This window comes from Pteropus medius, unplaced genomic scaffold (genome assembly GCF_902729225.1).
Source record: "Pteropus medius unplaced genomic scaffold, Ma_sr-lr_union100, whole genome shotgun sequence".
In the NCBI taxonomy this organism is placed as follows: domain Eukaryota; kingdom Metazoa; phylum Chordata; class Mammalia; order Chiroptera; family Pteropodidae; genus Pteropus; species Pteropus medius.
Window position 1 is genome coordinate 3,002,537 of NW_024342475.1, and position 24,862 is coordinate 3,027,398.

At 43.0% G+C, this 24,862-nt stretch overlaps 1 protein-coding gene across 1 annotated transcript in view; it reads right to left on the reverse strand.

Annotated features, from left to right (window-relative positions):
• Positions 1-24,862, reverse strand: part of COL4A2 (collagen type IV alpha 2 chain) — a 183,410-nt gene that overhangs the window by 33,272 nt on the left and 125,276 nt on the right. Inside the window, exons 16-27 of the mRNA XM_039866280.1 lie at positions 24,585-24,629; positions 21,079-21,132; positions 20,107-20,173; positions 17,931-18,041; positions 17,265-17,414; positions 12,273-12,365; positions 10,811-10,974; positions 7,969-8,041; positions 7,772-7,878; positions 4,847-5,048; positions 4,417-4,476; positions 2,660-2,716 (exon numbers count right to left, since the gene is read on the reverse strand). Coding sequence (XP_039722214.1) covers positions 2,660-2,716; positions 4,417-4,476; positions 4,847-5,048; positions 7,772-7,878; positions 7,969-8,041; positions 10,811-10,974; positions 12,273-12,365; positions 17,265-17,414; positions 17,931-18,041; positions 20,107-20,173; positions 21,079-21,132; positions 24,585-24,629 — 1,183 coding nt within the window. The remainder of the gene's footprint in view (positions 1-2,659; positions 2,717-4,416; positions 4,477-4,846; positions 5,049-7,771; positions 7,879-7,968; positions 8,042-10,810; positions 10,975-12,272; positions 12,366-17,264; positions 17,415-17,930; positions 18,042-20,106; positions 20,174-21,078; positions 21,133-24,584; positions 24,630-24,862) is intronic.

Sequence of the window (24,862 nt, forward strand, 5' to 3'; positions counted from 1 at the left end):
AAGAGGAAGCCCCAGGGCTCCAGAAACTCGACACCTCCTTCCAATTCACAGAAGCCTTGACTGCAGGGGTGCTAGAAAGAACAGGGAAGACATGCATCTGCAGGACACCGCCCTCCTGGGGGACCTGAGAAGGACTGTCGGGTTACCACACAGGCAGCTTTGTGGTTCTCAGCTTCCTGCCCGTGGCCTCTTTGACACCCTTCTCCACTCACTCTAGACCCTCCTACAGCTTTTGAAAAAACCTTGATGTCTGAGAGGTTGATTACACCAGCACTTCTTTGAGGACCATATTTTGAGTAGCAAGGTGCTATAAAGCTGCCTGTCTCCTACAGCTATATCAGTCTACCCTTTATCATAATTCATTAAATCTCCATTATGCAAACATTTACAATATCTTAAGCATTTTAAATAAGAACTTCCCTTGAAAGTTTCCCATATCTTTCACTCAGAGCCAATCAACCTAGATTTGAAAAATGTCGACTTATATTACCTATGACTTAGATTTAAAAGAAAGTAAAACATCAGACCAGCTAAATGAAATAACTCCTAATCTATTGGACATCTTTGATCTGAAGCTTTTCATACGGGAAGCAAACTCAAGACATTTTTTTTCAGGCATCTCTGTTCCTGCCTGGTCTGGCTCAGAGACTCCCTTCACCTCAGGCTCTTGGAAACCACAGCCAGCACACCTGCCTCTTGCTCGCAGCCAGATGCTTCAGGAATCATCATAATTCTCCGTAAATATCAGAACACCAGCCTCCTCTCTGCAGTGTGTGAGGCAGGGGCGTGGGCAGGCAAAGCACTGGGTAGAGAGCTGTATCAGTATAGTAAGGATTCCAGGCTTTCCGGGCTACTGTCCCTTTAGAAAGGTTCCTGTAGGCCATACGGTTGGGCTGCTGCCCTGCCCTCATGTAGAAGGGAATAATCCAGCACCCTGGAGTTTTCAGTATCTTTCTATCCAGGCGGCTGAGAGAGATTCTCATAAGCCCCTCCCTTGGGCTGCGGAGAAGAAGGAAGGCTGTGTGTGGCACCCACCAGTTCCCATGTGGGACTTCGTTCCCCACGGGTCTCGTCGGCAAGGCTATTTTGGGAAAATACATGGTGTAGGAACCCAAGCTTCACTCCTGCTCACATTCCAAACAGAAGCACAGATTATCCAAAATTTCCCATTGGAAGCACAGTCCTCTTAGACCATTATCTCCCCAGTGTAATTAAATGGTTTAAAACAGAACCTTGTATTTGACTGGGGGAGAGGAGGAAGGGGCAGTGGGCATCAGTAGTGCCAAATAATGTTCTTTCTCAAACAAGACTGGATTTTTCTAAGGTTATTACTCTGATGATGAAATGGGGTTTGCTCAAACTTAGATGTATAGAAACATATTTGTTCAGAATTCCAATACATTTGAGAATCTATAAATATGAATGTAATTGATGAACAGAATAAAATGGTTTTGCATTGACAAGTCCTACACAAACATAAAGTTCAGCAGTTAGATAAAAAAAAGATACATTTTTCAAGTTGTTCTGAAGTGAAGATGTATTGGGTGAGTTCAACTCATAAGTCAGTTTCGGAAAAGAAAACCTAGTCAGGCTTAAGAGAAGATTTAACTGAAATTGAGAACAGGACATGAAACATACGCTGCCTCTGAATTCTATCGATGCTTCAGAATTACAGGCTATGTCACTCACATGAGCTCAATATGCGCGGGAAGCAGTAAAAATTATTCTTTACAAATCCATAATCACCTTCCAGACTAAGTATCAGTCAATATCAGAAATGTTGAATCTATAATCTCATGATCTCATTAACCTATGATCTTATTAAGCTTTATGTTGTCAACACATATGTTCAAAATCTCCCCTGACACTCCGTTCATGTATATTTTGGGCCTTGCTTCCACTCAGGTGCTGTTGAAAACTGTCCCAGTGGCTTGGCACTTTACAGTTTATATGGAACCTCACTCACAGGTTATCATGGGCATCCTTTGCAAAGTAGGAAGTGTCCAGAACACCTGTTTTAATTCTTTCATACAGGTGAGGAGACTAAGTTCTGGAAGAAATAAGTGAGATGCCCAAAGCTCCACTGCTCGGTAGGGATAGAACTGGACGACGAGGCAGGCTTCTGGCTGCAGGCCTTGTGCTCTCAACCCTGAAGTACCTGAGCGACTTCCTCAGTGGATACTCGAAGTATGTTCCCTTGGCTTGCCACAGTCAGAGGAGGAGAGAAATCAAAAGGCTGAACTCTTATCAGTGTTGCAGTCTGAGAACTCTCCTGTCCAAGGTTGACAGACACAGACATCTGTGTATCACCGAGCAGGCCGCATTTGTTATCTCTGAAATGCCGTGCCACAAGTGGGCACATGGACGGCTGTAGACACTGGGCTCTGTTACAGATAACCATCCCCTACTTATTTCACATGAGTTCTTCAGTTGTGGTGATGGGTCTGCTCCAGCAAAGCCCAGTTCCTCCTAGACCGTAGAGACAAATTCCTAGTCCTGCTTATTTCCATTTTTCTCTCAGTCAAAACCCCGAAAAACAATGGTCCAGAGGCAGAGAGGAATGCAGGGGACAGAGGAAAAATGTATGAAGAGGGGAAAGAAAAATGAAGACGCAAAGAGGAAGACTGGAAGTGCTCTCCAGTTTACCAGAGCACATTACCTCTGGGGCCCGGGCGTCCTGGCTGGCCTGGCAATCCCTTGGGCCCTCCAACACAACCTGGGAAGAGAAAGGAAAAAACGATGAGCTGAAGCAACCTTCAAGGCAGAGTTGCATGGCTTTGGGATATTGCCAAGGTCAAAGGCACCAGCCATGAAAACTGGCTACCATTTTATGATCAGAGTAATTTAATGAGTTAATTAATCCTGATTGTGAAGTAAATAAAGGTTTAATTTCGTTGTGTAATAGAATTAGAATATTAATATAAAATGCAAATAAAGTAGGTCCAATCAAATGAAAACCGGCCCTGTGCTGGCAATGATCCATCCCTCATTTAGGGCAGCACCTCAGCTCGACTGAGTTAACCAGGGTCCTCCCCAGTGAATGCTCTTTTTTGTTTCTTTTTTTGTCTGGAAATGTTCACTAGTGGATGAAGACCGCTTGTGATTTCAGAAGAAATTCTTCGACTTATCTTTTGTGACTTTGAATACTTTCAGAATTAGCCATAGCGAGTAGCTTCTTTGAGCCATGCAAAATGAAACCTGGGCGGCAGCCACTTCTGGTTGGTGTGGCAAGGGCAGCGACATTAAGCAGGGGTGTTTTGCTGTCTGGCTTTTGGCTGAGGGAGCCCCCTGCAGGCACAGCAATTCTTTGAGGTCCTTCCACTGTGGGCCTGTCATTTGGCTGGGCTCCTATTTTGACCTGACTTAATGGCCACAGTTTGCAGAGGAAGACTTCTCTGCCATACTAGGGGCCCAGGGGGTGCAAACTAGCCTGACCAGGTCATAAAAAGAAAGAAACTCGGATGTCTTCAAGGGCTGGTGAGTGGGGCAGCTGGCCTCGGGCCCTCGGAGCCTCTCGCCCAGGCACCGTCCCACATCTGTGTGATTGGCCAGTTCTCTGAAAGCTCCGGGGTTTGCCGCTCATGCTCTGCAGTCTTGCCCTGAGCGCTGGGTCCATTCCCACACCTCAACCGAAACCTCGTGCAGGGGACCCACAGATTCTGATACTACTTCTCCAACCCCAACCTTTATCTTGAGAATTATATCCAAACTTTCAACTGCTATCCAAATGTTTTACTAGCACCTTAAACTGTGCAAAACTCACCCTCTTTGCTTCTCTCTTCAAAATCTTGACCGAGGTTAGCATCCCCTTTGTATCTTGGACCCATGTCTCTCCCTGTCTTCCCACTTGGGTTTCTAAGTCTCCCCTGGCTGGAGACTTTGCCTCTGCATTATCGGCCAGGTCAGCCTCCACACAGTCTCCCTCTCCTCCCCACCACTAAACCTCGGCTCAGGGTCATCTCCATACCCTCTTTTTATGTGTCAGCCTTTGTTCTTTCTAGCATGTATTTATCACTAGACCAAATTTTTTTTTTTTGACATCTATCTGTACTGGCTCTTTACCCTATATAACAAATAATTCACAGTTTTCCTTTATATACATATAGACAGAGAGATGAATATATGCATATATTTTAGGTGTGAAAATACTTATCTGTTGAGTTCTCACTGACATTGTAAATTGATGCTTTACATTGGTGAGAAGACTAGGTAACATTATGTGTTTTTATACTTGCCCTTCCTTTGATTCTAAGCTGAATCAGATGGGGTGTCAGCTTCCAGATTTGCACATATTTATATTTCTTACCGCAGCTCTACGCTCACTGCAGGAGCTCACAGCAGTTGTTGATGAGTCATATGCTTTATAAATGAAAAGTTTTAAAGAGTTTTAAAGCCTCCTGATCTTCATGGTAGTACCTGGCTGGATGATGTCCTGCCCGTCACCTCCAATGGGCCTTTTCACACCTGTATCACAATCTAGGAGCAAGACATGATGACAGAGTGAGGCAATTTTGGAATGACTGAGAGTGACTAACTTATCTATGGGTGTATGTGTGTTGGGTTCGGGGGAAGGCTAGGGGCTGGACAGTGACTCCAAAGGCTTATTTCTGAGCTTCTGCGCAAAGCCTCCATGACTTCAGCACTGATGAGAGAAGGCTGGTGGTGGGTTCGGAAACCCTGTGGTTGGGAGTCATTTGTATGTGCTGAAAACTGATGGTGTAATACAGCATTCTTACGTGACACCACTGGGGAATTTATACGTTTCCAAAAAAAAATAATGGGTAGATGTTGAAACACTAAACAGTGTCTCATGACTTTGAAAGACAGAAAAGAGGATCCCTCATACCTATTTGTCCTGGAGTGCCGGGGGGGCCGGGAGGGCCAGGGAAACCTGGTGGTCCAGGTAACCCGACGTCTCCGGGGAAACCACGCTCGCCTTTGGGGCCTGGCAGGCCCAATCCTGGGGGACCTCTTTCTCCTGGAATGCCCTTAGTGCCGGGTGCTCCTTGGTGACCTGTGTCTCCTGGGGGGCCTTTGATGCCGTCACCCTGTGGGAAAATTCAGTTTATCTCTTAAAAGATATGTAAACCTCAAAGATAGTCATATTCCCACTTCCATTTCCTCATTTCCCCGAGTTCTGTCTATGGATATAGAGCAGAAAGACAGTGGAGATTAATAAGAACCTATAGTCATGGTCTACCCAAGTCAGAGAAATAAAGGACAGATTTTACACCAATCATGAGCAACACAATAGAAGGTAGTTTTGAAAAGCACAGAGATCTACGTGAGTATTTATTTTTTCTTTCCAAGCCACTAGCACCTGTGCATGTAATTCAGACCTTCATTCACAGAAAGAATTAGAAATGAGAACAGTTATGCATAGGTTTAGATAAATGGGAATAGAAACACGTTATTTTTATTGCTATTATTTAGCATTTGTGACATATCTACTACTCACAAGGGCTAATGCATTGTCGAAGGAAAGGAAATCTTTAATTTGGACAGGAAATAAAGAGCAGTGTGCTCATGAGAAATAAGGAGAGATAACTGGGTCGGAAAAGCGGGAAGCTGGGAGATGCTCAGCAATGTCAGGTCCTATTAATGAAACCACTAAGCAAGTGTGGAAAACTGGGGTGGGCGAAGGAATGATCAAAGGAGAGTTAGAAGGAATGATGTCTGCAGGGTCACAGGCAGATCATTGCCTGGCTTTGTGCTGAGCATGCCTGAACAAGCCGGTACAACACCCGAGCAAATAAGTTCCAGCCCATCTGCCTGAGCTGTGAATGAGATCGAGATATTCTGATGGTAAGGAGGCAGTAGCTACCAGGAAATGAAACAGTGCTGTCCCTCGAGGTTACTTTTCTCCTTCATTCCCAAAGGCATGAGGAGTAGTGGGATGATCAAGGGTCAAACTCTCTCAGTATTAGTATGGCCCTGATTAAACCACACAGCACCCGTGTTTTGGCTTCTTTAAGAGGGGCTTAATGACACAGACAGGACTTGGCATTTCTCAGATCCGCTGCAGAGATCAGCTGGCAGGTGCATCAAGCTTAGATAGTGGAGAACAATGATGACCACTGGGGAGCATTCTGGGGTGTGCTCACTGAGGTTTCTCAAGGCAGATATTCATGTTCTTCGCTTAGAAATTCCAGCAAGCAAGAAAGAAATTCCAGCGCATACTGACAAAAGCCACCAGACTGGGACTCAGAAGTGGTGGGTTTAAGCGCTGGCTCTTAATAACAGAAAGACAACAGCAACCCCTGATTGCCGGGATCTGGTCCGAGGGCCAGTCCTAGGTGTTGCTGAAGCTGGCTGCCTTCATGGCCATGCCGAGTGTGCCACTGAACACTGATAAGTTCACAAACCACATCAGACAAGGCCACTGTGATGAAGCAAGACACACACTCATACACACATGTGCGTACCACACACAGAGAGCATACACATGCACTTACGCACATGCCATGCACACACACCACACACACAAAGGCCACTCCGTAATCATATTTGAATAGGCAAAAACATGAACATTTTTCAAGCCATCGACATAATCCACCCTCCTCTTTACCAATTGTAATTCTGGTCTCACTATTTCCCACCTCTTGACTTCCAGAAAGGACTTGTTAAGATACCTGATCATAGAATTATCTGTACTTTTGGAAGCATCCCATCCAGAACAGAGCTCCACTTCTCTGACCCTCTCTGAGGCTACAGACACGGCTGAAATTCTATGATCACAGACCAGGACCCAGACCCAGTGCTGACAAGTCATGTCACCTCTCGCTATTTCCTCATTAGCCAAATGAGTGGTCTCTACGCTTTTATCTCAGACAGCCACATTTCAAGGTATTTGCACAACATGGTTGTGCAATTGTGGTACTTGACTTCTTCTTGAAAACGATTTTCAACGTTCTAAGTAAAAAAGCAATACTAAATTATTAATAATCCAGGTGTTTTCAAAGAGTCCAAGAAAATGCACTAAAACGTAACAGTGTTATAATAGAAACGACGAACATCACAAAAGAAGACCTTAATTTTGGAATGAGGCAAATAATCTGGCAAAGAGAAATTAGGTGTGACATTCTGAGGAGAAGGAAGAGAGTTGTGGGTTAAATTGTGTCCCCCACAAGATACTTCTGGCATTTAAGCTGCCCAGTCTGTGGTGCTTTGTTAGAGCAAACCCGGGAAGCGAATTCAAGGAGCTTAGGGGGACGAAAATGGAATCTAGAAAAAAAAAAGAGGTGAGAAATCACATTGCAGAATCAGGAGATGAGAAAAGTCCAGAACTGTCTATGGGAAAGGCATGATGGCAGGGCTGAGGTCAGCGAAAGAAGGATGATGAACTGAAGTAGAATCTCAGTTTGGTGGTTTATCTCCACCCTTCTCCATCTTTGACTGCAGACTCCACCGACGGAAGGAGGCCGAGATTTTGCACACTATTAGACATCTTCTCTTTCAACTCTGGTGCGTTTGTGGCCAAAGCAAGTTGTATATTTTACACTTATCCTGGAAAGATAGCATTCCGCCATCTGCTTGAGAACATTTGTTTTGGGGTGGGGTGTGTTTCATTCTATGTTACACCGGGAAAAATATTTGTTATTTCTTAAACGTTCCCTCTGAGCTTGGCTACCAACCTAACTCATTGTTACCTAAAAATATGATTTCTGCTCTTTAAAACACAATGGGTTGCATGAGGTGGATTTAGTGCAATGTCAGAGCCTTTCGCTTCTGAGGTGTTTAAGGAGCCAGTCCCACACTCGTGGCTACTCACAGGAGCGCCTGGAAGGCCTGGGAATCCATCGAGCCCATCACGCCCCTGGATGCCGTCGTCGCCTTTCAAACCAGGCACACCTGGGACACCTGGTTGTCCTCTCTCACCTGGGAAAGAATTTGCAGTGTGACTCTACTCATACAGTGCTGCCACAGAAGGATAAACGGTCCAAGAGTGGCTTAGCCGCAGAGACTGACCTTTGGTGGTAGTTGTTCTGGAGTCTCCCTTCAGCCCTTTGGGTCCAGGAGGTCCAGTGTCACCGGGGGCTCCCTGTGGAAACAAGCACACAGTTTTTTCCTCTTTCATGCTGTTAAGGACATCTCTGGAGCTGATGACTTTCAGTTCATATGACTCGAGGGCCATTATCTGTCATCAAGCTCAGCACTGTCCAAAAGAATTTTCTGCCATGCTAGCAGTGCTTTATACCTGGCTGTCCGGTACAGTGGCCGCCAATCACAAATGGCTATTGAACACTTGAACGTGGCCACTGGGACTGAGGAACTGAAGTTTAAAATTTAATTTATTACAACCTAATGACAGTAGCCACATGTGGCTGGATAGTGAAAACCAGAACGGTGGTACTCAAGGTTTGGTCCACAGAGCAGAAGCAGGAACCTTTCCTGGGAGCTTGTGAGAAATGAAAACCTCAAGCTCCATCCAGGGCAACTGAACCAGAATCTGTATTTCAACAAAAGCCCAGGGATTCATATACCTACAAATTGTTGGAAAAGCAATGATCTAAAACACAAGGTGGCTAATTATTTAGAATCTAAGCAGACAATATAGCTTCTAAGTACACAGAATGGAAATTTGTGATCTTTAATATTGAGAACAAAGAATATTTAATCAACAGCTTATCGTCCAAATGGAAATTAAGATTGGAAGAAAACATACTTTAGAGACATGCTTATTGCAGCGACACATTTTAGATTTCCCAATGAGCAGAAACGAACAGCTTAATGGTTCAGGATGCATTTTACTATGTGTGATATGCTAGTTTTTGGCAAATCTTGGTTGATGCTATTTTCAAGATTATGGGAGCTTTTAGTATTGGTTTAATTAAATGGAATGTTACAAGTGATTATGAGTTCCTCTCTCCTAAAAATTCCACAGACTCGTGGTTTATTGATTTAGCTCTTTGCAGAAAAGGGTGACATTCTTTCAGTATCCAGACAGTGTCTCACACACAGATGCTGCTCAATAAGTAGGTGTTGGGCAAATGGATGGATGGATGAATTTGCTTATTGACAGATTCCCATACTTCCAACACTCTGCCAGACTCTATCAGTACAAACATTTAAAAATTAAAAACTGCCTTAGTCGTTCCTACTGTGGTGGGGTTGGCAGTCACATAGACATATAATTAAATGCAAGGCAACATGCACAACACCAGAGGTGTTTGAACACAAGTGCTGTGGGGTGTATAAAGGTGGGGAAACCCTGTGCACTGAGATTTTAGACATTCCAGGGACACCAAATGGGATCCTTCCATCTTCTAGGAAATAGTCAATCATTTTATAAACAATTGAAGGTTCTTCTAGTTTTGCCATTATGTTTGCAATTCTCACGACATATCCTTTTACATGCGTCGACAGCCATGGTTTGAAGGTGGTATCATTTTTAAACTAAGACAAAACGTAGCACCTACTAATATCAGTTGGAGAAAACTATTTGTTTTTTGAGAAATCCTGGGGCCTGGAGCAGAGAGGTGCTCTGGATCTCATTTTCACCTGCCAAACAGTAGTCGTGACCTTCTGCACCAGCAGCTCTGAGTGGCAGTATAATTGTCCTGCACCACGCTGTGGAGCCAGATCGTCCTAATTGTGCTTGGCCAAGTGTCTTGAGCAATTTTCCCCCTATTGCTAAATATATAAAGTGATGACTTTTCACTTTATAAATCTTCTGCAGTTCTTTTTAAGGAAAAAATAAAATAAAAAGTATAATATCTTTTCTTTCATCTGAAATTTGCTTTGACATTGTTGGTTAGTTAAAACCTGCCATGGAAGAACGATCTATTCCAGATGATCTTTAAATAAGGCATGAAATAAAGTCCACTTAGGTGATGTACACAGGAAGCCATGGGCAGGGAATTTCACACATTCATACAAAGTAAATTCATTATTGACTTGGAGGTCTCAGGTTTATTGGGTTAAGGGAGCCTTTGGAAAATGCAAAACCAGTTCTATACTAAATATGAAGAGGTGAAGACTCAATAAATAAGATGCTTTACATTCAAATGTTAGAAGTTTTTTGGGGGATATAATTAATATACCATAAAATTCACCGTTTAAAGCATACAATTCAGTGGTTTTTAGTACTCTCACAAGGTTGTAAACCTCTCATTATTATCTGATTTCAGAACATTTTCTTCACCCCAAAAAGAAACCCTGCTCCCACTAAGCAGTCACTGCCATTCCTCCCCAACTGAGACCCTGGCAACCACCAATCTACTTCCTGTTTCTCGATTTGCTCGTTCTGGACACTTTATATGAATAGAATTATATAATATCTGTTCTTTTGTGTCTATTTTATTTCACTAAGCATAATGTTTTTGAGATTAATCCATATCATAGCATGTATCAGCACTTCATTCTTCTTGATGGCTGAATAATATTCCACGGTGTGGGTATGCTTCAGTTTCATTATCCATTCATCGAGGGATGGACACTTGGGTTGTTTCTACTTTTTGGCTATTATTATTAATACTGCTATGAATATCTGTATACAAGTTTATGTGTGGACATGTGTTTTCAACTTCTTGAGTCTATACTTAGGAGTGGACTTTCGGGGTCACATGGCAACTGTGACTTTTTGAAGAATTGTCAAACTGTTTTCCACAGTGGCTGCATCATTTCACGTTTCCACCAGTAAACGTTTTAAAGTTCCTCTTGCGTACATGGCTTTTCGAATGGTGCACTGGGTACATGAGTGTTCCTGGTCTAAAGCTATGTTAATTCAGAAGATAAAAGCCAGGAATGGGAGGATGGGGATAGGCATCTAGGACATCTTATCAGCTTTATGACAGAATTGGTCTCTTACCTTGAACCCTGGGAAACCAGGGATGCCGTGCTGGCCGGGGTCTCCTTGGCTCCCTTTCCTCCCTGGCTCTCCATTGATGCCTGGAAAGCCTTTGGGTCCTGGCAGCCCCGGAAGGCTCCTGATGAACTGATCACTTTCTGCGCATTTACAGTCTCCATCATCACCTGCAATGCAAGGGAGAGGGGAAGGCTTGTTATTTATTCATGAAGCGTTTGTTAAACACTCTTTTGGCTTTGCAGGGACAGGAGCATAAGCAAGGTGGAAGGAGGGAAGGCAACACCATACTCCATGGCCATCATCTACTCTGGTCCTCACACTTCTGTGCACAGTGATGACAGTGGGGACTATCATCTCTATTCCTTAGATGAGGGGCATGAGTCACTCAAGTGTGCAGTCGTGGTCTCCTCAGGGTGCAGAATTCTACTGTGATGTTTATTGAAGATTCTTAAGCAATGGGACCATTTACAGGGGTATGCTTGGAGTTGAGGACTCAGTGACAGGAGCTGTAGGAAGCCACCACGGGGACTCAGGGGCAAAGGGAGGAGATGGTGTTCCAGGGTCCAGGTGAAGGTGAGCCATGAAGGTGGGCAGCCTGGCAAGAGCTGAACGCTTGGAGGCCAAGATCATGGGAAGGCAGAGAAAAAAATACACTACCTCTCTTCTTCTGTCTTGTTGTGGCTATACCTAGGGAGCTTGGTGCTTGTGCTAGGGTTGGCTCCCTAGGGCACAGATGATGACAGATGATGGCTCAGTGGGGCTGAGTTGTACAGCTCACCCACAGATGTCTGATTCCTGCAGTCAGCCCCCTCCGCAGTGGGGCACCAATGCACCCACACATCCCACAGGTCTTGACAGTCCCACAGAGAAGGGGCCACCTGCGCTAACCTGTCCTAGGGAAGGATGTTGAGCTAGGGGCGGTGTCCCTGAGCTGCAGCAGGAAGAGAAAAGCGAGGACAGCTCGTTTCAACTGCACTTTTACCACCAAGTGGGAGTGAGATGCTGAGCAGGTCATATCACTCCTCTGAGCCTCGGCCTCCTTGCCCATTAACTAATTCCTAACTCAGGGAGTTATCCTTAGGATCAGACCAGATGATTCCTCTACAAGCACTCTACAGCAGATGGGCCCTTTGCAAGTACTTGTTAGATTGCCTTGGAGCCAAGCACTTGCATCTGAATTCAGCCTAAGAAATCATTGCTCATCACTTTTATCCAGTGCCGAGCTCTGCACTTTCTGAAAATTCAGCGATGAAGATGGCAGACAGAGAATAGAGACGGGTGAGCAAACTGACTGCTGGGTGCAGACATCACCCACCTTAGTTTCACTGGAATTCCCTTTCAGAGGAAAGGAGGCCAGTGGGGGAATGAAGGATCGTGTTCATTTCAGGACAAGTGAAAGGGTGAGGTGGATCAGAAGGGTTGAGGCATCCCCCTACCCCGTCTCCATATTTCTGACATTCCTTACCTTTCCATCCTTTCTGCCCACGAGCCCCAGGGAAACCAGAAGTCCCAGGAAAGCCCGCCTCTCCTTCTCTTCCTTTAAGGCCGTAAAGGAAACCTAAGGAGAAAAGCCACAGGAGCCGGCACGTTAGCACAGCACGAGGGACCCCACATCTTGCCAAATCCAGTGTGGGAACGTTTTCAGATAATCTCCCCACAGAGAGTAAAAGTGACTCCCACACTCCAATTATATTCCAAAACACCTTAGGAAAGAAACGGAGACTGTTCTGTGGCCACAGTTTTCAGCGATGGAAAGAGATGTGAAAGCTCAGTAAGTCTAGAAATAAAAATCTTTGTTTTTGAGAAACATTGAATCCACGGAAAGCTTCTGATTTTTCGATTATGTATTTTATTTATATGCTAAAGACCTGGATTCAAACCTCTGCTTCCCCAAAAGACAAAACACAAAACAAAACAAGATAATAAAAGATATTACAGTTAGCTTGATTCCCTATTCTGTCCTCTGCCTTGGAGCAGGTGCACACATGTACATACCACCCTCCCACACACAGCATAAACACACTCTTTCCTCTTTCGCTCCTCGGTGCACGCATGCACACACACACACATGAAGTTCATGTCATTAACGTAGATAACTTGTGACCCACCTCCCCAGTCCCGACCCTCACCCCTTTAGCTGGGGTCAGGGTACTTCAGAAGTCCTGCCAGCATCTGCACGGCTCTGACACAATCCTTCATTTCCCCACTAGGCAAAGGTATAAGAAATACCCTGCTAAAGCCAACAAAACTCTCCACATCCAGTTCGAGAGGAGCACCATCTTGTGGACGGACTGGGGCTTCACATGTCCAGGAAACTTCGCTGCTGGGCCTGGAATCTGTTTCCCTGACCTGTTTTGTTCTCCCCACTGCTATACACTGTAGTGCTCACACCTCCAAAGATCCGATGAAACTCCTCCAACAAATTAAAACACATGCTGCCATATTCACCTCATGGTTCCTGAGAGGAGAGCATGAGGTGATTAAGGAAGTAAGAAGGAGAGGAAAATATCAATTTTAAAAAAACTTTTGCTATCTGCTTGGGAAAATGACAACAAAATTTAAGTGTCAGAACACTGCTAGGTAAATATAAATCTTTATGACCAGGTGGCAATGACTACTGTCCCATGTAATTTGGTCTCATTACATATTTAATATAATCTCTCATCCACCCACCCATCCATCCATTCATCCATTCATCCATCCATCCATCGTTGAGACATTTGCCTGGAGCCTATGCTGTGTCCAGCAGTGTGCTGGAAGCTGTGTATACAGTTGGAAACAAAACTGACAGAAATTCATGGAGCTTCCAGTTTAGATGTGGAGATACACATCAGATACATCTTAGTAAATAGACCAACATAGAATTTCAAATTATGACAAGTGTTGTGAGAACAGGGAGCTCAGAGAAAGTAATAGGGAGAAGCCCATTTAAAATTGGGGAGAGGGTGTCAGGAAGGTCCTTTCTGAGAACATGACACTTAAATTAAGAAAAAAAGATGGCCAGCCAAAATAGAGAGGGAGGGAATGTTCCTGAGAGAGAATAAACTTGTTTAAAAGTCCCTGAGGTTGAAAAAAAGATGAGTGAGGAGTGAGGTCACAGGAAGGGAGGGGAATGAGGTCATGCCAGCCCCGTGGTCTAAGGAATGGGGTTTGCATTTTATCCCAAGGGCAATAGGAAGCCATTAACGGGTTTTAAAGACGGAAGTTACACAATTTAATCTACATGTAAAAAGGACAGGCTGGCTGTGTAGACAATTACTGGAAAAAGCATGGAAGCCGGTCATGAGTGGGTTGGATATTCCAGCTGACTAAGCATGAGATACTGTGGTGACTTTCATCGGGTCAAAGGCAGTGAAATGAAGAGCAATGGACAGATTCAAGATTTTAGATTCAAGAGGCAGAATCGCTAGGACTTGGTGATAGATTCGTTGTGTGGGTGAGTGAGATGCCAGAGGAACACCCAGGGCTCCGGCCTGTGCTTCTGGGTCTGTGGAGATGAGTGAGGCCCAGGAGAGGAGCATGTGGGTGGGGGATTTGGGGAGCAGGAGATCCAAAGTTTTGGACACATGAAATTGGAGACGTCTGTGGTACATACAGTATTGATTATGTGATGAGTTAATGGTTGGTATGAGCTTGGAGTTTAGGACACAGAACAGGGCTAGTAACACAATTAGGGAGTGCTGGCACAGAACTTGTATTTAAATTCATGTGAATGGATGAGTTCACCAAGATAGATAGGGAGAGAATACAGGGGTCTAAGAATGAACTTCAAGGAACTTCATCATCTACTGGATGGATGGGTAGAGGGGGAAGAAGAAGGAAGAGCCAGCAAAAAAAAAAAAAAAGTCTTTAAAATAATAGTGGGTTAAAGACAGTGGGGCATCATGGAAGGCCAGAGAAGAGAGTGTGTGAAGGAGGGGATGTCGGCTGCATCCTTGCTGTTGAGAGGCTGCTGATGGAGGAAAATGACACCATGGAAGTGGCTCCATGGGTCATTGGTGACTGGGTCAAGTGCATTTCAGTCTAGTGGTGGACTCTGGGCTTTATTTTATGCCTCTAAGTCCTTCCAATATGTTATGAGAAGTACAGTATCACAGGTGATTATTTAATCACAGATGCTTCAGGAATTTTAAATGTGAGACAAAGAGATTGTGGGTGTTCCTTACAGTGTTTGTAAATGTAGTAAAAAAGGCACAGTGTGGCTGTCTTACAGTGCCAGCCTTCCTTTTTCCTATGTTGTTGTTGTTTTTTCATTTATCTAATAAATTAATAATTTCAAACAAGTCCTATAGAATAGCAGTGTGCCTCTTAGATGTTTTCAAGATGATTTTCCTGACCACAACAAGCCAGGCAGTACTTTGACTTATTCCAGAACACAATAGCACTGCCCCACACTTGCTTCAGCTGGAACTAAGGGTAAGCAAAAACATTTAGCTCAGAAAGCAAACTGACTTCACGATTTGATTTTGCTGGAACTGCAAAACACTAAAAATTCTGATTTTCAATAGTAACAATACAGAAAACAGGATGAAATGCAGTTAACAAGAAAAGAATTCAACAATTTCATTTCAGGGGAACAGTTGAAATCTGTGAGAATCAAGGTCATTGATATTAAATTTTGATTATACACAATAATGTTTTCAAAGACCATTACGGTTGGCTACTTTTTGTATAAGAGATTGCTTAAAAAAAGATGATTGGAAATAATGTGTCTCATGGGATAAGACAAATATTTCAAGGAGAACTTAAGTTGTACGCTTTTAAAATTTTTAGTTGATAAAATTTATCAAATACCATTCCATCTATTTTATAAATTCTCTCTTCAGTCTACAAATATGAATCAGAAATAAGTTAATGTGTTTACAGATGACTCATGTTAGTAAACCATAAGTTCGTTAAGCAAGATTTATAAAGCAAGTGGCATGCCTTTGTGTCTTTATCGCAATGGAATGTAGTTACAGGAATAATGGAAGGTTATCTTTCAATCACAGTCCTTTAAAAAGGCATGCTTTTATTTTTCAAACATCAAGTTTTGTTGCCCAAAAAGGAAAACTCAACAAATAACATTTATTTAGAATATACAACACTCATAGAAATGTGGCCATTATCGCAAATGCCACAGTAATAAATATTACTTGAAGGATAAAGAAAATTAAAGACAACATTGTTCAAATGAACTGGCAAATTCCAGGGAAATATCTGCACCTAAAATTTTTCCAGTCGAAGGAAAATTGGGAATGTAGAACCATATTAACTTTAAAATTTACCGTAGAATACAAAACAGAATCAGAGATGCTAGTGCTGATTTATTAATGAAAGAAGTATGTGCTGATATGCTTCCAATGCCTCCAACAGTTTTCCTTCTAGAGATGGCAAAGAGAAATAATCTTCCAAAAGCAATTAAAGCATGGGTCTTTGAATTTACCTTTAACTAAAACCAAACACTATCTGTTAGCAAATATGATTCTCTTCCTCTTTGGAGAAAGGAAGCCATAGAGATTATCAAGAGTGATATCAGAGAATTTAAAGTCAAACATTTTGAAAAGAAAAGGCTGCTAACTCATGGTCCTGTTACATAGGAAGAAATTGTGACCTCATGTCTTCTTCCAATGCCTTAACTATCCAATCTCTTGAAATGACGAAATGTTCCCATTAAGAGATTTTGCAATGTCCAAAGCATATCTTTTTTAAACTCAGAAGCTGAAAAGAATAATCATTTTTGAAGGCAAGCTCTAAGACTGCAGACTTCCTTGCCCCCTGAGAGCATTCTTAACTAAAAGATGTGCCACAGGAACATTGTAATCTGGAAATACTACTTTGTGCTATGATTTGATGATGTTCCAAGGTAGCATGTGGGGACAGATTCTCATGCTTGTCTACTTTATAGACTTCCACAGTCTTCTATCTTGACCTTGGCTAATGGCTGCCACTTCTTTTTACAGATGGTGCAGCCATCCCTTCTTGTGATCAACTATGCCACCTGTTCAGTTGTAGCTTTGATTATGCGAGGGCCGAGAAGAAAGATTATCAAGTTTGCTTAAAACTGTTGGTTAATCAGAGGAGAGAGGCTGCAAGTCAAGGCGTGAGGCTTCCACCCTGGAAGAAGGACTTATTCCAGAACTTATCACCCGACAGCTTTCATCTCTCATCTGCTTCGGGATTGCACCTCTCAGAAGTTTCACTGAAGGATCGATCTCACTGGAGCCACAGTCAGCCAACACGTACTGTGCAATATCCATGGGACTGTTGATACTCAACAGGTTTTCAAGGTTTTGCCTTTCTTCCATCACCAACTTTTTCTATTTGCACCACAGAGCACCTGCTACATTCTAATCAGCTGCCTACTGCATTGGTTCATGACAGTATTTAGCAGAAAACCCAAGTGAAAATATGGCTAGGGGCAGGCTTCTTTGTCTGGACACCAAAATGCACCTCCCTTGAGTTTCCCTCCACTTACCATCGGGTCCAGGTGGTCCAGTGGGCCCTGGTGGTCCTTGAAGCCCTGGCTTTCCATGAGCTCCTGGTGGGCCAGGATATAGCGCAGGGAGGCCCGGGTCTCCTATGAAGCCTTTGGGTCCCATTTCACCTGGGAAGCCTCTCTTCCCATCTGAAAATCCAACAACAATCACCAGCAGTGTGAAACTTCTGATATTTAAGAGCTGCATTGGCATTCCTGTCCATAGGAGGCCACCAGCAGGACTAGTGGATTTACAGTCCAGGCAGTCACTTAGGGGGTGGATGCCAGTGGTATATTTCATCACCATTTTTTTACTTTAAAAAAGTCTCTTTTCTTGCCTCCGAATAATGGCCTGAGATTTCCTGCCAACTCTTGGCAACAACATTTGTTGACTGCCCATGCTCTTCCCAGCCAACGGACAGAATCATGCTAGTTACTCATTAGTGACAGAGTCTAACCTAGTGAGAGAGTTACTGTCACAGGTCCAGTTGTTCTGTGAAGACATCCAAACATGTATGTGAGACTAGGTTCAGTTGCTAATCCTAGTCTACAGGGAAGAGCACCAGCACCAACCAAGCTGTGCAGTCAGTAAGGGGTCAGTGGTTTATGTGAAGGGCTGAGAGGACATACTTTGGGTCATAGTTTTAATACCGTGGAACACATTACCTTCATCTCTGATGGATGTGCCAGGAGGACCTGGTGGGCCGGGGTCTCCTGGCTCACCCCGGGGTCCTTGCTCCCCAGAGGTCCCTGGGAATCCCTGATCGCCTTTGCCACCTGAAACCGAGATGGGCCCCACAGTAAGAACAGGACTTGTGGTCTAGGACTTGCATCAGATGTTCACCTGTTTCATTAAATACATATTTACCAATACTCTGCACATTTCCTGAAGCATGGTGGGGGTCCAAATGTTTACTATATGGTGGTCCCTGTTTTCAAGGAGCTCATTTCCAAACAAATGGGGCTGATACAAGATTCCTATAAATATCATAAAACAATAGAGGGGCACATAATGCCAAAAAGACACAGAGAGGTTTTGAAGGAGGGGAAGATTGTTTGGGGGCAAAAATCTGATATCGAGGGACCATTGAGGATAAAAATAATAGGAGTAGATAACATTTTGAGCTATTGCGGTGTGCACTAGGCTGAGCATTAAATACTTTTCATACATTTGATTCCCATAGAACCGCGTGGTACAGATAGTCTCATCGTCCCAGTTTTACAGAGAGGTGAAGCATTGTGCCCAGGGGCACTCAGGTTTCCTGGAGAAGGTACCCTGACAGTTGAGCTTCAGACACTGGTGGAGTTTGATGAGGATGAGAGGCAGGGGAGGGCGACGGCAGAGGATGGCGGAAGGAAGGGCTCTCAGAGGGGAGGGACATCAGCCTAACTGAAAGCACAGAGCTGGGAGCGCTGGGCAGGGCTGGGCTGGAGTGTCAGGTTACAGGTGAACAAGGGTAATGGAAAATCAGGTTGGATAAGCAACTGAGTCTCATGTGAGAATAAAGAAGGAATCCTTCCACCAGGCATGGCATCAGGGGCCAAGGAGCTATGTGTGGAGGGCTGATTCTCTTTGAGCCCCCTCTTCCTCTGAACCCCAGCTCCTACCCAGATTGGCTTTTTATAACGATTTGTTGGGTGAATAACACATGAATGCTCTTATAAGCCTTACTTCTAAATAAACAAACAAACAAACACCAAGTGGTATTGCTATGTTCTTTGGCATGTCGGATGAAGACATGCAAAACTAGTTATTAAACTGACAGATGATTCACATCTAAGCAGGACACTGAGTCTTTGACCCCTGGGCATATATGATAGAGAGAGCCAGATGATCTACTAGTATAGGAAGAACGCATTAAAGCATCTTTATTTAAAAAAACTTTACTCTTTAAAATCCCTTCTGATGTGTATGTTTTAGCATGTACATTATTTAGTTATTCAGATAAATATTCACTGAGTACATACTAGGTGCCTGGAACTGTTCTAGAAATTGGGGATGCAACAATGAACCACACAGGCTACAATCTCTGCCTTTATGGAACTTCCTGTGACATGGATAAAGTATCCATAAATAAATATATGTATAATTATTCAGGGGAGTGCTCAAAACACTTTTTAAAAACATCTTTTTAGAAGGATGCACATTCAAAAAGATTCAGAGACCATTGCTCTTATAGAGTTTGAAAATATTTCAATATAATCTCACCCACTGGAAGCTGAACTAAAATGAAGATGAGCATTAGCCACAGCACGTGCAACATCCTTCATTTACGTGCTGGGGTCAACTGTGACAGTGAAGCATCTTCCTGGGGAGTTATTTATGTGAAAACATCTAGGGATTTAGTTCCTTGAAGTTTAAAGGGCTATGACTGTTTACAGAGTGTGCTTATGATCAATTCCAGGCTTTAGACTGTCTAGCAGAGGGGTGTCAGCATCTTGGTACAGATGGAGCATGATGAGTGAAGGTGGTGTGGCCTCCTGCCATAGAGGCCTGATGTGTAGGACTGGATACCTTTAGTGATATTGCAGATGGCAAAACCAGAACCTGCACAAAGTATACAGAATTAGAAGAATTTCCCCACAGAGGGGTCTCACCTGGAAAGTGGGGAGCACTCTCTCAGGAAGAGGCAAAATGAGAGTCTCCTGTGATACCACATTGAAGCCATAAGAGAAGGTGCACGTGAGACTGAAATTCTACAAAGGTTATGTTCTAACCATCTTTTGTTTGCTTTGTTTTCTTTTACTTAGATAAATCTTTCTTGCCAGTTTATGACTCTGTGTCTATAACAGAAAAGAATGTACATGTAATGTAAACATGCAGGAGAAATTGCACACAAACCTTTAGCTAGAGAAGGATGAGGGGAATAGGCAGGTGGGCCTGGGCGGCCTTGGTCACCCACTTCTCCCTGGAGGAAAAACAGAGGGAAATAGAGAAATGCGACACTGGCCCTTTGGAGTTCTGGACACTGCATATTTCCAAAGAATAAAGCTGCATGTGGACCATGAGCTTAGTTTACTATTCTGAGTAACTTAACCATAGATTCTGCCTGGGACACCACTCCACTGTGCTGTGGCAATAAGTCCAGGCATCCCAGACACACCAAGAGACAACAAAGTGGGTAGGTGCCACTATCACTCTGAAATTCTTGTCAAACACTGGACTCAGTCAAGAGGCTGCTTTCTGCAGGGTAGACTGTTCTATTGTTGATAACGGTATCTGAGCCACCCCACAGGGGTGATACGACTACACCCTGAAACAATGCCATCTGGATTGTAAGCTCTAATATTTCAAGTGTTGCCTCCTGGGTCCCATAGGCCTAATCACGAGTTCCCCTGTCCTCACAAGACTTGCCACCTACCCAACAGGAGAACCTCCCTCCCTGGCTGGTCCCCTCATCAGCTGGAGCAGCTGCAGCCTACCTGATCTTCAGCCTCCTGGATCTCACTTCCCTGCCAGCCCATGCAATTATTTAAACGAGTCAGTCACATTGTCCTTTGGGAACCAGGGGGTGCCCCACCCTCCTCTTACCACAAAGCCTCTCCCATAGTTCTGTCTGCTCTGGGTGCAGCTTCCAAGTGCATGCAACCTCTGTATGGCCCTGTGTGATGTGCAGCATCCTGAGGCTGGGCTATATGTGACTAATAAATGAGTGTCCATCTCATCTCTTCAGTGCTGGGTATTATATGTTTGGTTACCTATTCTTATACTGCACAGAGGATACCTCCCTTGTCCCATATGGTGAATAGGAGGTGATCAGGACACAATCCAAAGAAAAGAACTGAAAACCATCCAAATGAAAACTGATCCCACCTTGGGTCCTCGGGGTCCATCGGGGCCTTGATAACCATCTGGTCCTCTGCTTCCCTGCAAGAAAGATGTGCGATGCTTATTTTAATCTCTAACATATAATTTATTAGGCATACTATTATTATGCCTAATAAAATTAACAGCAATTCATTAAAATCACCAACTTCCCATTCTCTGTTCAATTTTTCCTGATTTTGGTCTCAAAAATGTCTTTTTAAAGTTGCTTCGTTTGAATCAGCAACCAAAGTCCAAACACGACATTTGGCTGTTATATTCCTTCATTTTCTTTTTAATTCACGATAGTTTCCTTTTACTTTCTACTTTTCCAGTAACTCTTTTTTGTTGTTGCTGTTGAGGAAATCGGGTCATCGGTACTGCAAATATTCTACTACCTACTCTATTTTCTCTAAAATAGTTGTTGGATCTAGAGGCTTCATTAGGCTTAGGTTCATCTTCTGAGCATTAATAGTTCATGCAGGGTGCTGTGTCCTTCCTATGCATCCCTTCTGGAGGCACAGATGCCAAGTTTGAGTAGTTTTATGACTGATCGGTGGGGTTGTGTTGACAACCTGATGCATCTATTAAAACCTTCCTCCAAGATGAGTTTTGAAAATTTTCAGTTAGTACCAAACAGGAGCATTAAAGCCTCTCAATTTAGAATTTTTTTCTCTTTATTAAAAAAAGCTTTAATGTTACCTGTTGCTTTCTAATTCCCTCAAATATGTATCAAAAGAGCCATGTCACATCTGGGTAGATATGTAAACCTTTTTTAAAAATCCAAAAATTTATTCCATTTTGCTTAAAGAGCATGCATAGTAAAGCCCCCAAAATTCAGAATGCCAGGTACCAATGGTATAAAAAATGGATATTATCAGATTATTTTACAGAATATTTTAAAATCTAGGAGCATGTATGCTGAAAGTCATGTTGTTTAAAATGAACTAAGATTGGCTTAATTTTGTAATTTTCATGGTGGGCCTATAATTTAGACTGACTTTCTTCCACACTAGGTGGAGCCGAAGATTCAAAAGTGAAGGCAAATTTCTCTGATATTAAAAATGATCTACTTAGAGGCCTTCCCATAAGATAGGAATCATTAAAGAGCTTGCCAATGGCTAGGGGGTTGGTAATGAGGCATTTGTCTGAGCTGTGTTACAATCCAGTTCAAACGATGTGCTAGACCGTCAAATCTATATGCCATCTGGGCCACCCAAGCACTGCTCAGCGGTGCTGTGACATCATCAACAAGCAATAACAAGCATCCCCAGAACTAATTAAAGTTCTATCAATCTCAGGAGGAATGAGGGAGGGGTAGCTGATTCTCTGCTCCTATAGAGAAAGCAAAATCTTTCCTAGAATCTTTTCTTTTTTGGCTCATCCTATTTTGTTTATGTTTATGTTGGTGTTAACAGTTGCTCCTTGGAGCTGCCTCTGGTTACTGGTTCCATTTTACATACTTATACCAAAGCCTATAAGTATAACTGAGAAGTTGGAGAGTAATGGCAACTTGGCAAGCGAGATAACACATGGTAGACGCATGGTAGTCTGTGGCACAGTGTGGCACGAACATGCAGAACAACTCAGCCATGTGTGTACATCTTGAGCATCTCTATTTGTATAGTTGAGGAAGACATTTCACGGCAGCAACTGAGATACTCCACTTAATTGGAAGTATCTGCATTTTCTCCAGTTGTCGCAAGTGCAGAAAGCAAACTGGAAGACATGAGCCTTCAATCTCAACATCTGAGACACCGCAGTTAGAGGCCCCAGGCGGTCAGTGACTGGCGAACACCTTGTTCTTCATTAACTACAGAGTTCTAGGAGGGCAGTGTGCTGCATTTTAAAAATGCTGTAACTCCTTAGTGTTGGGTTTAGAAAAACAAATCATAATTATGATTTCACTAGCACATCACAGGCAATCAAAGTATTAACGGTGGTATTTTAATTACATGGGGTAGGTGGAAATGAATTACTGTTAAATGCTAGAATTCATCCTTTTGGCCTTTGGCTGAGTGTTGCATGGATAACTATTGCTCCAGGTACGCTACCTTTGGGTGTACTACTATCGGTTACTAATGTTACGAAAAGATGGGAGTAATCAGGGCAAATCCTGGTTTCATCCCTGGCCTGAGTTTAGCATAAAAGGAGAGAAATGGGAAAAATGAGATCACTTAAGGTAGCAGAAAGACATCAAGATGGGTGCTCACTGTGAGTGGTCAAAACCAGAACATGGGGTTAAGATGCCCGTGCCTAGAGCCGGTGGAAGTCAGAAACCAAATCTGGGAGGCCAAGTCCCATCTGTAGTGCCAGAACAAACATGGCAGAACTCCCTGAAGCGGGACCGACGAGACCTGGCACTCGCTAGCAGCATCCTTATGGTTCTCCAGATGTCATGCTACCATCCTGCCATGGAGCCATGAGCATGATTCAGTAGAGTCATGATTTGGAGGCTGAATCAATTTTTTAAAAAAGCCTCTTTTTTAAAAGCCTACTAGGACTGAATTATGAAAATACTAGCCCATGGGCATTAAGGTGTGTGTACCATAATGTTGAATGTGTGATTGTTGAAAGTAGCAAGCAGCTAGAAACCACCGTGGGGGGCTAGTTAAGCAAATATGGTACATCCATTGACTGCAATTCTGTACAGCTTGTAAGTATGTGCTAATGTGGAACAATTTCCAAAGCACATTAGATGAAAAAGCAAGTGGCAGAACAATGCAAATATATTTACTTTCTGTTATTAAGTTATATGCATATAAAAATGCATTTCTTTTGTATACTAGTGCTTATCGGAAAAAATACCCACGGAATTATTTACACTGGCTGCCTCCAGGTTCTGTGATGGGAAGGATGTGTGCTATGTATACTATGATTGAATTAGTAAAGATAATGAATAGTGAAAATAATAAATCATTAATTTAAACAATCTATTTTTATGTGTACTCTCTCATATGACCTATTGTTCAGACAATTCTAAGCCTGATCCAGATTCACAACACATCACTCACATAATGTCTTCTTCTTTAGAAATTGCCAAAAATCTCTCTGCAGAACACATGGTAAAAATAACTAATTGGGTCATCATTAAAGATAAACAAAGTGTCAAAGTGAGTTAGATCAATACATAAAAAATCTAAGTGATCCCTTCCTTGGTCACCACACTGACAACCCTCCTAAGAGTAACATGAAATGACTCGGAGGAGAGGTTTGAGACTGGAAGGTACAAAAGCCGTAGCTGGTAGGGACTGGTTGATGTGATGTCTGGAGGGAGAGAACCAAAGGAAAGAATCAAAGAGCTAGTTTGCAAAATGAGTAAAAGCTAAATAATCCGACTCAAGCATCTCGAATGATTTGGGGTGAAGGATTACTTTATGCTATGGTAAATGCAGTGAAAGTTTTAAATGTTTTTTTCTGGGGCAATATTTTTCTGAGATTCTATAGTCTTCATATTTGACCTTTGTGAGATGTTTCAGGCCTGGAGCAGATTGCATTTTATGCATCACACTTACTTTTTGTCCTGGTAAACCTTTTTCACCATCGAAGCCAGGGGCACCCTGGGTTGAACAGAAAATAGAAACAATAACAGCTTAGAATACCTGGCAATGTTTTCCAGAGGGCATTACTATGGCACCTGGCATAGACTAAAACAAAATACTTTACATGAATATATCAAAACCATTCGAAACTCTTTTTATTTTCGAAAGGAGATGGATCATTTTAGCGACACTTTCATATAATGCATCATATCTACACTTAAAGAAATTTGGAGAAATCCATGAAGATGGTA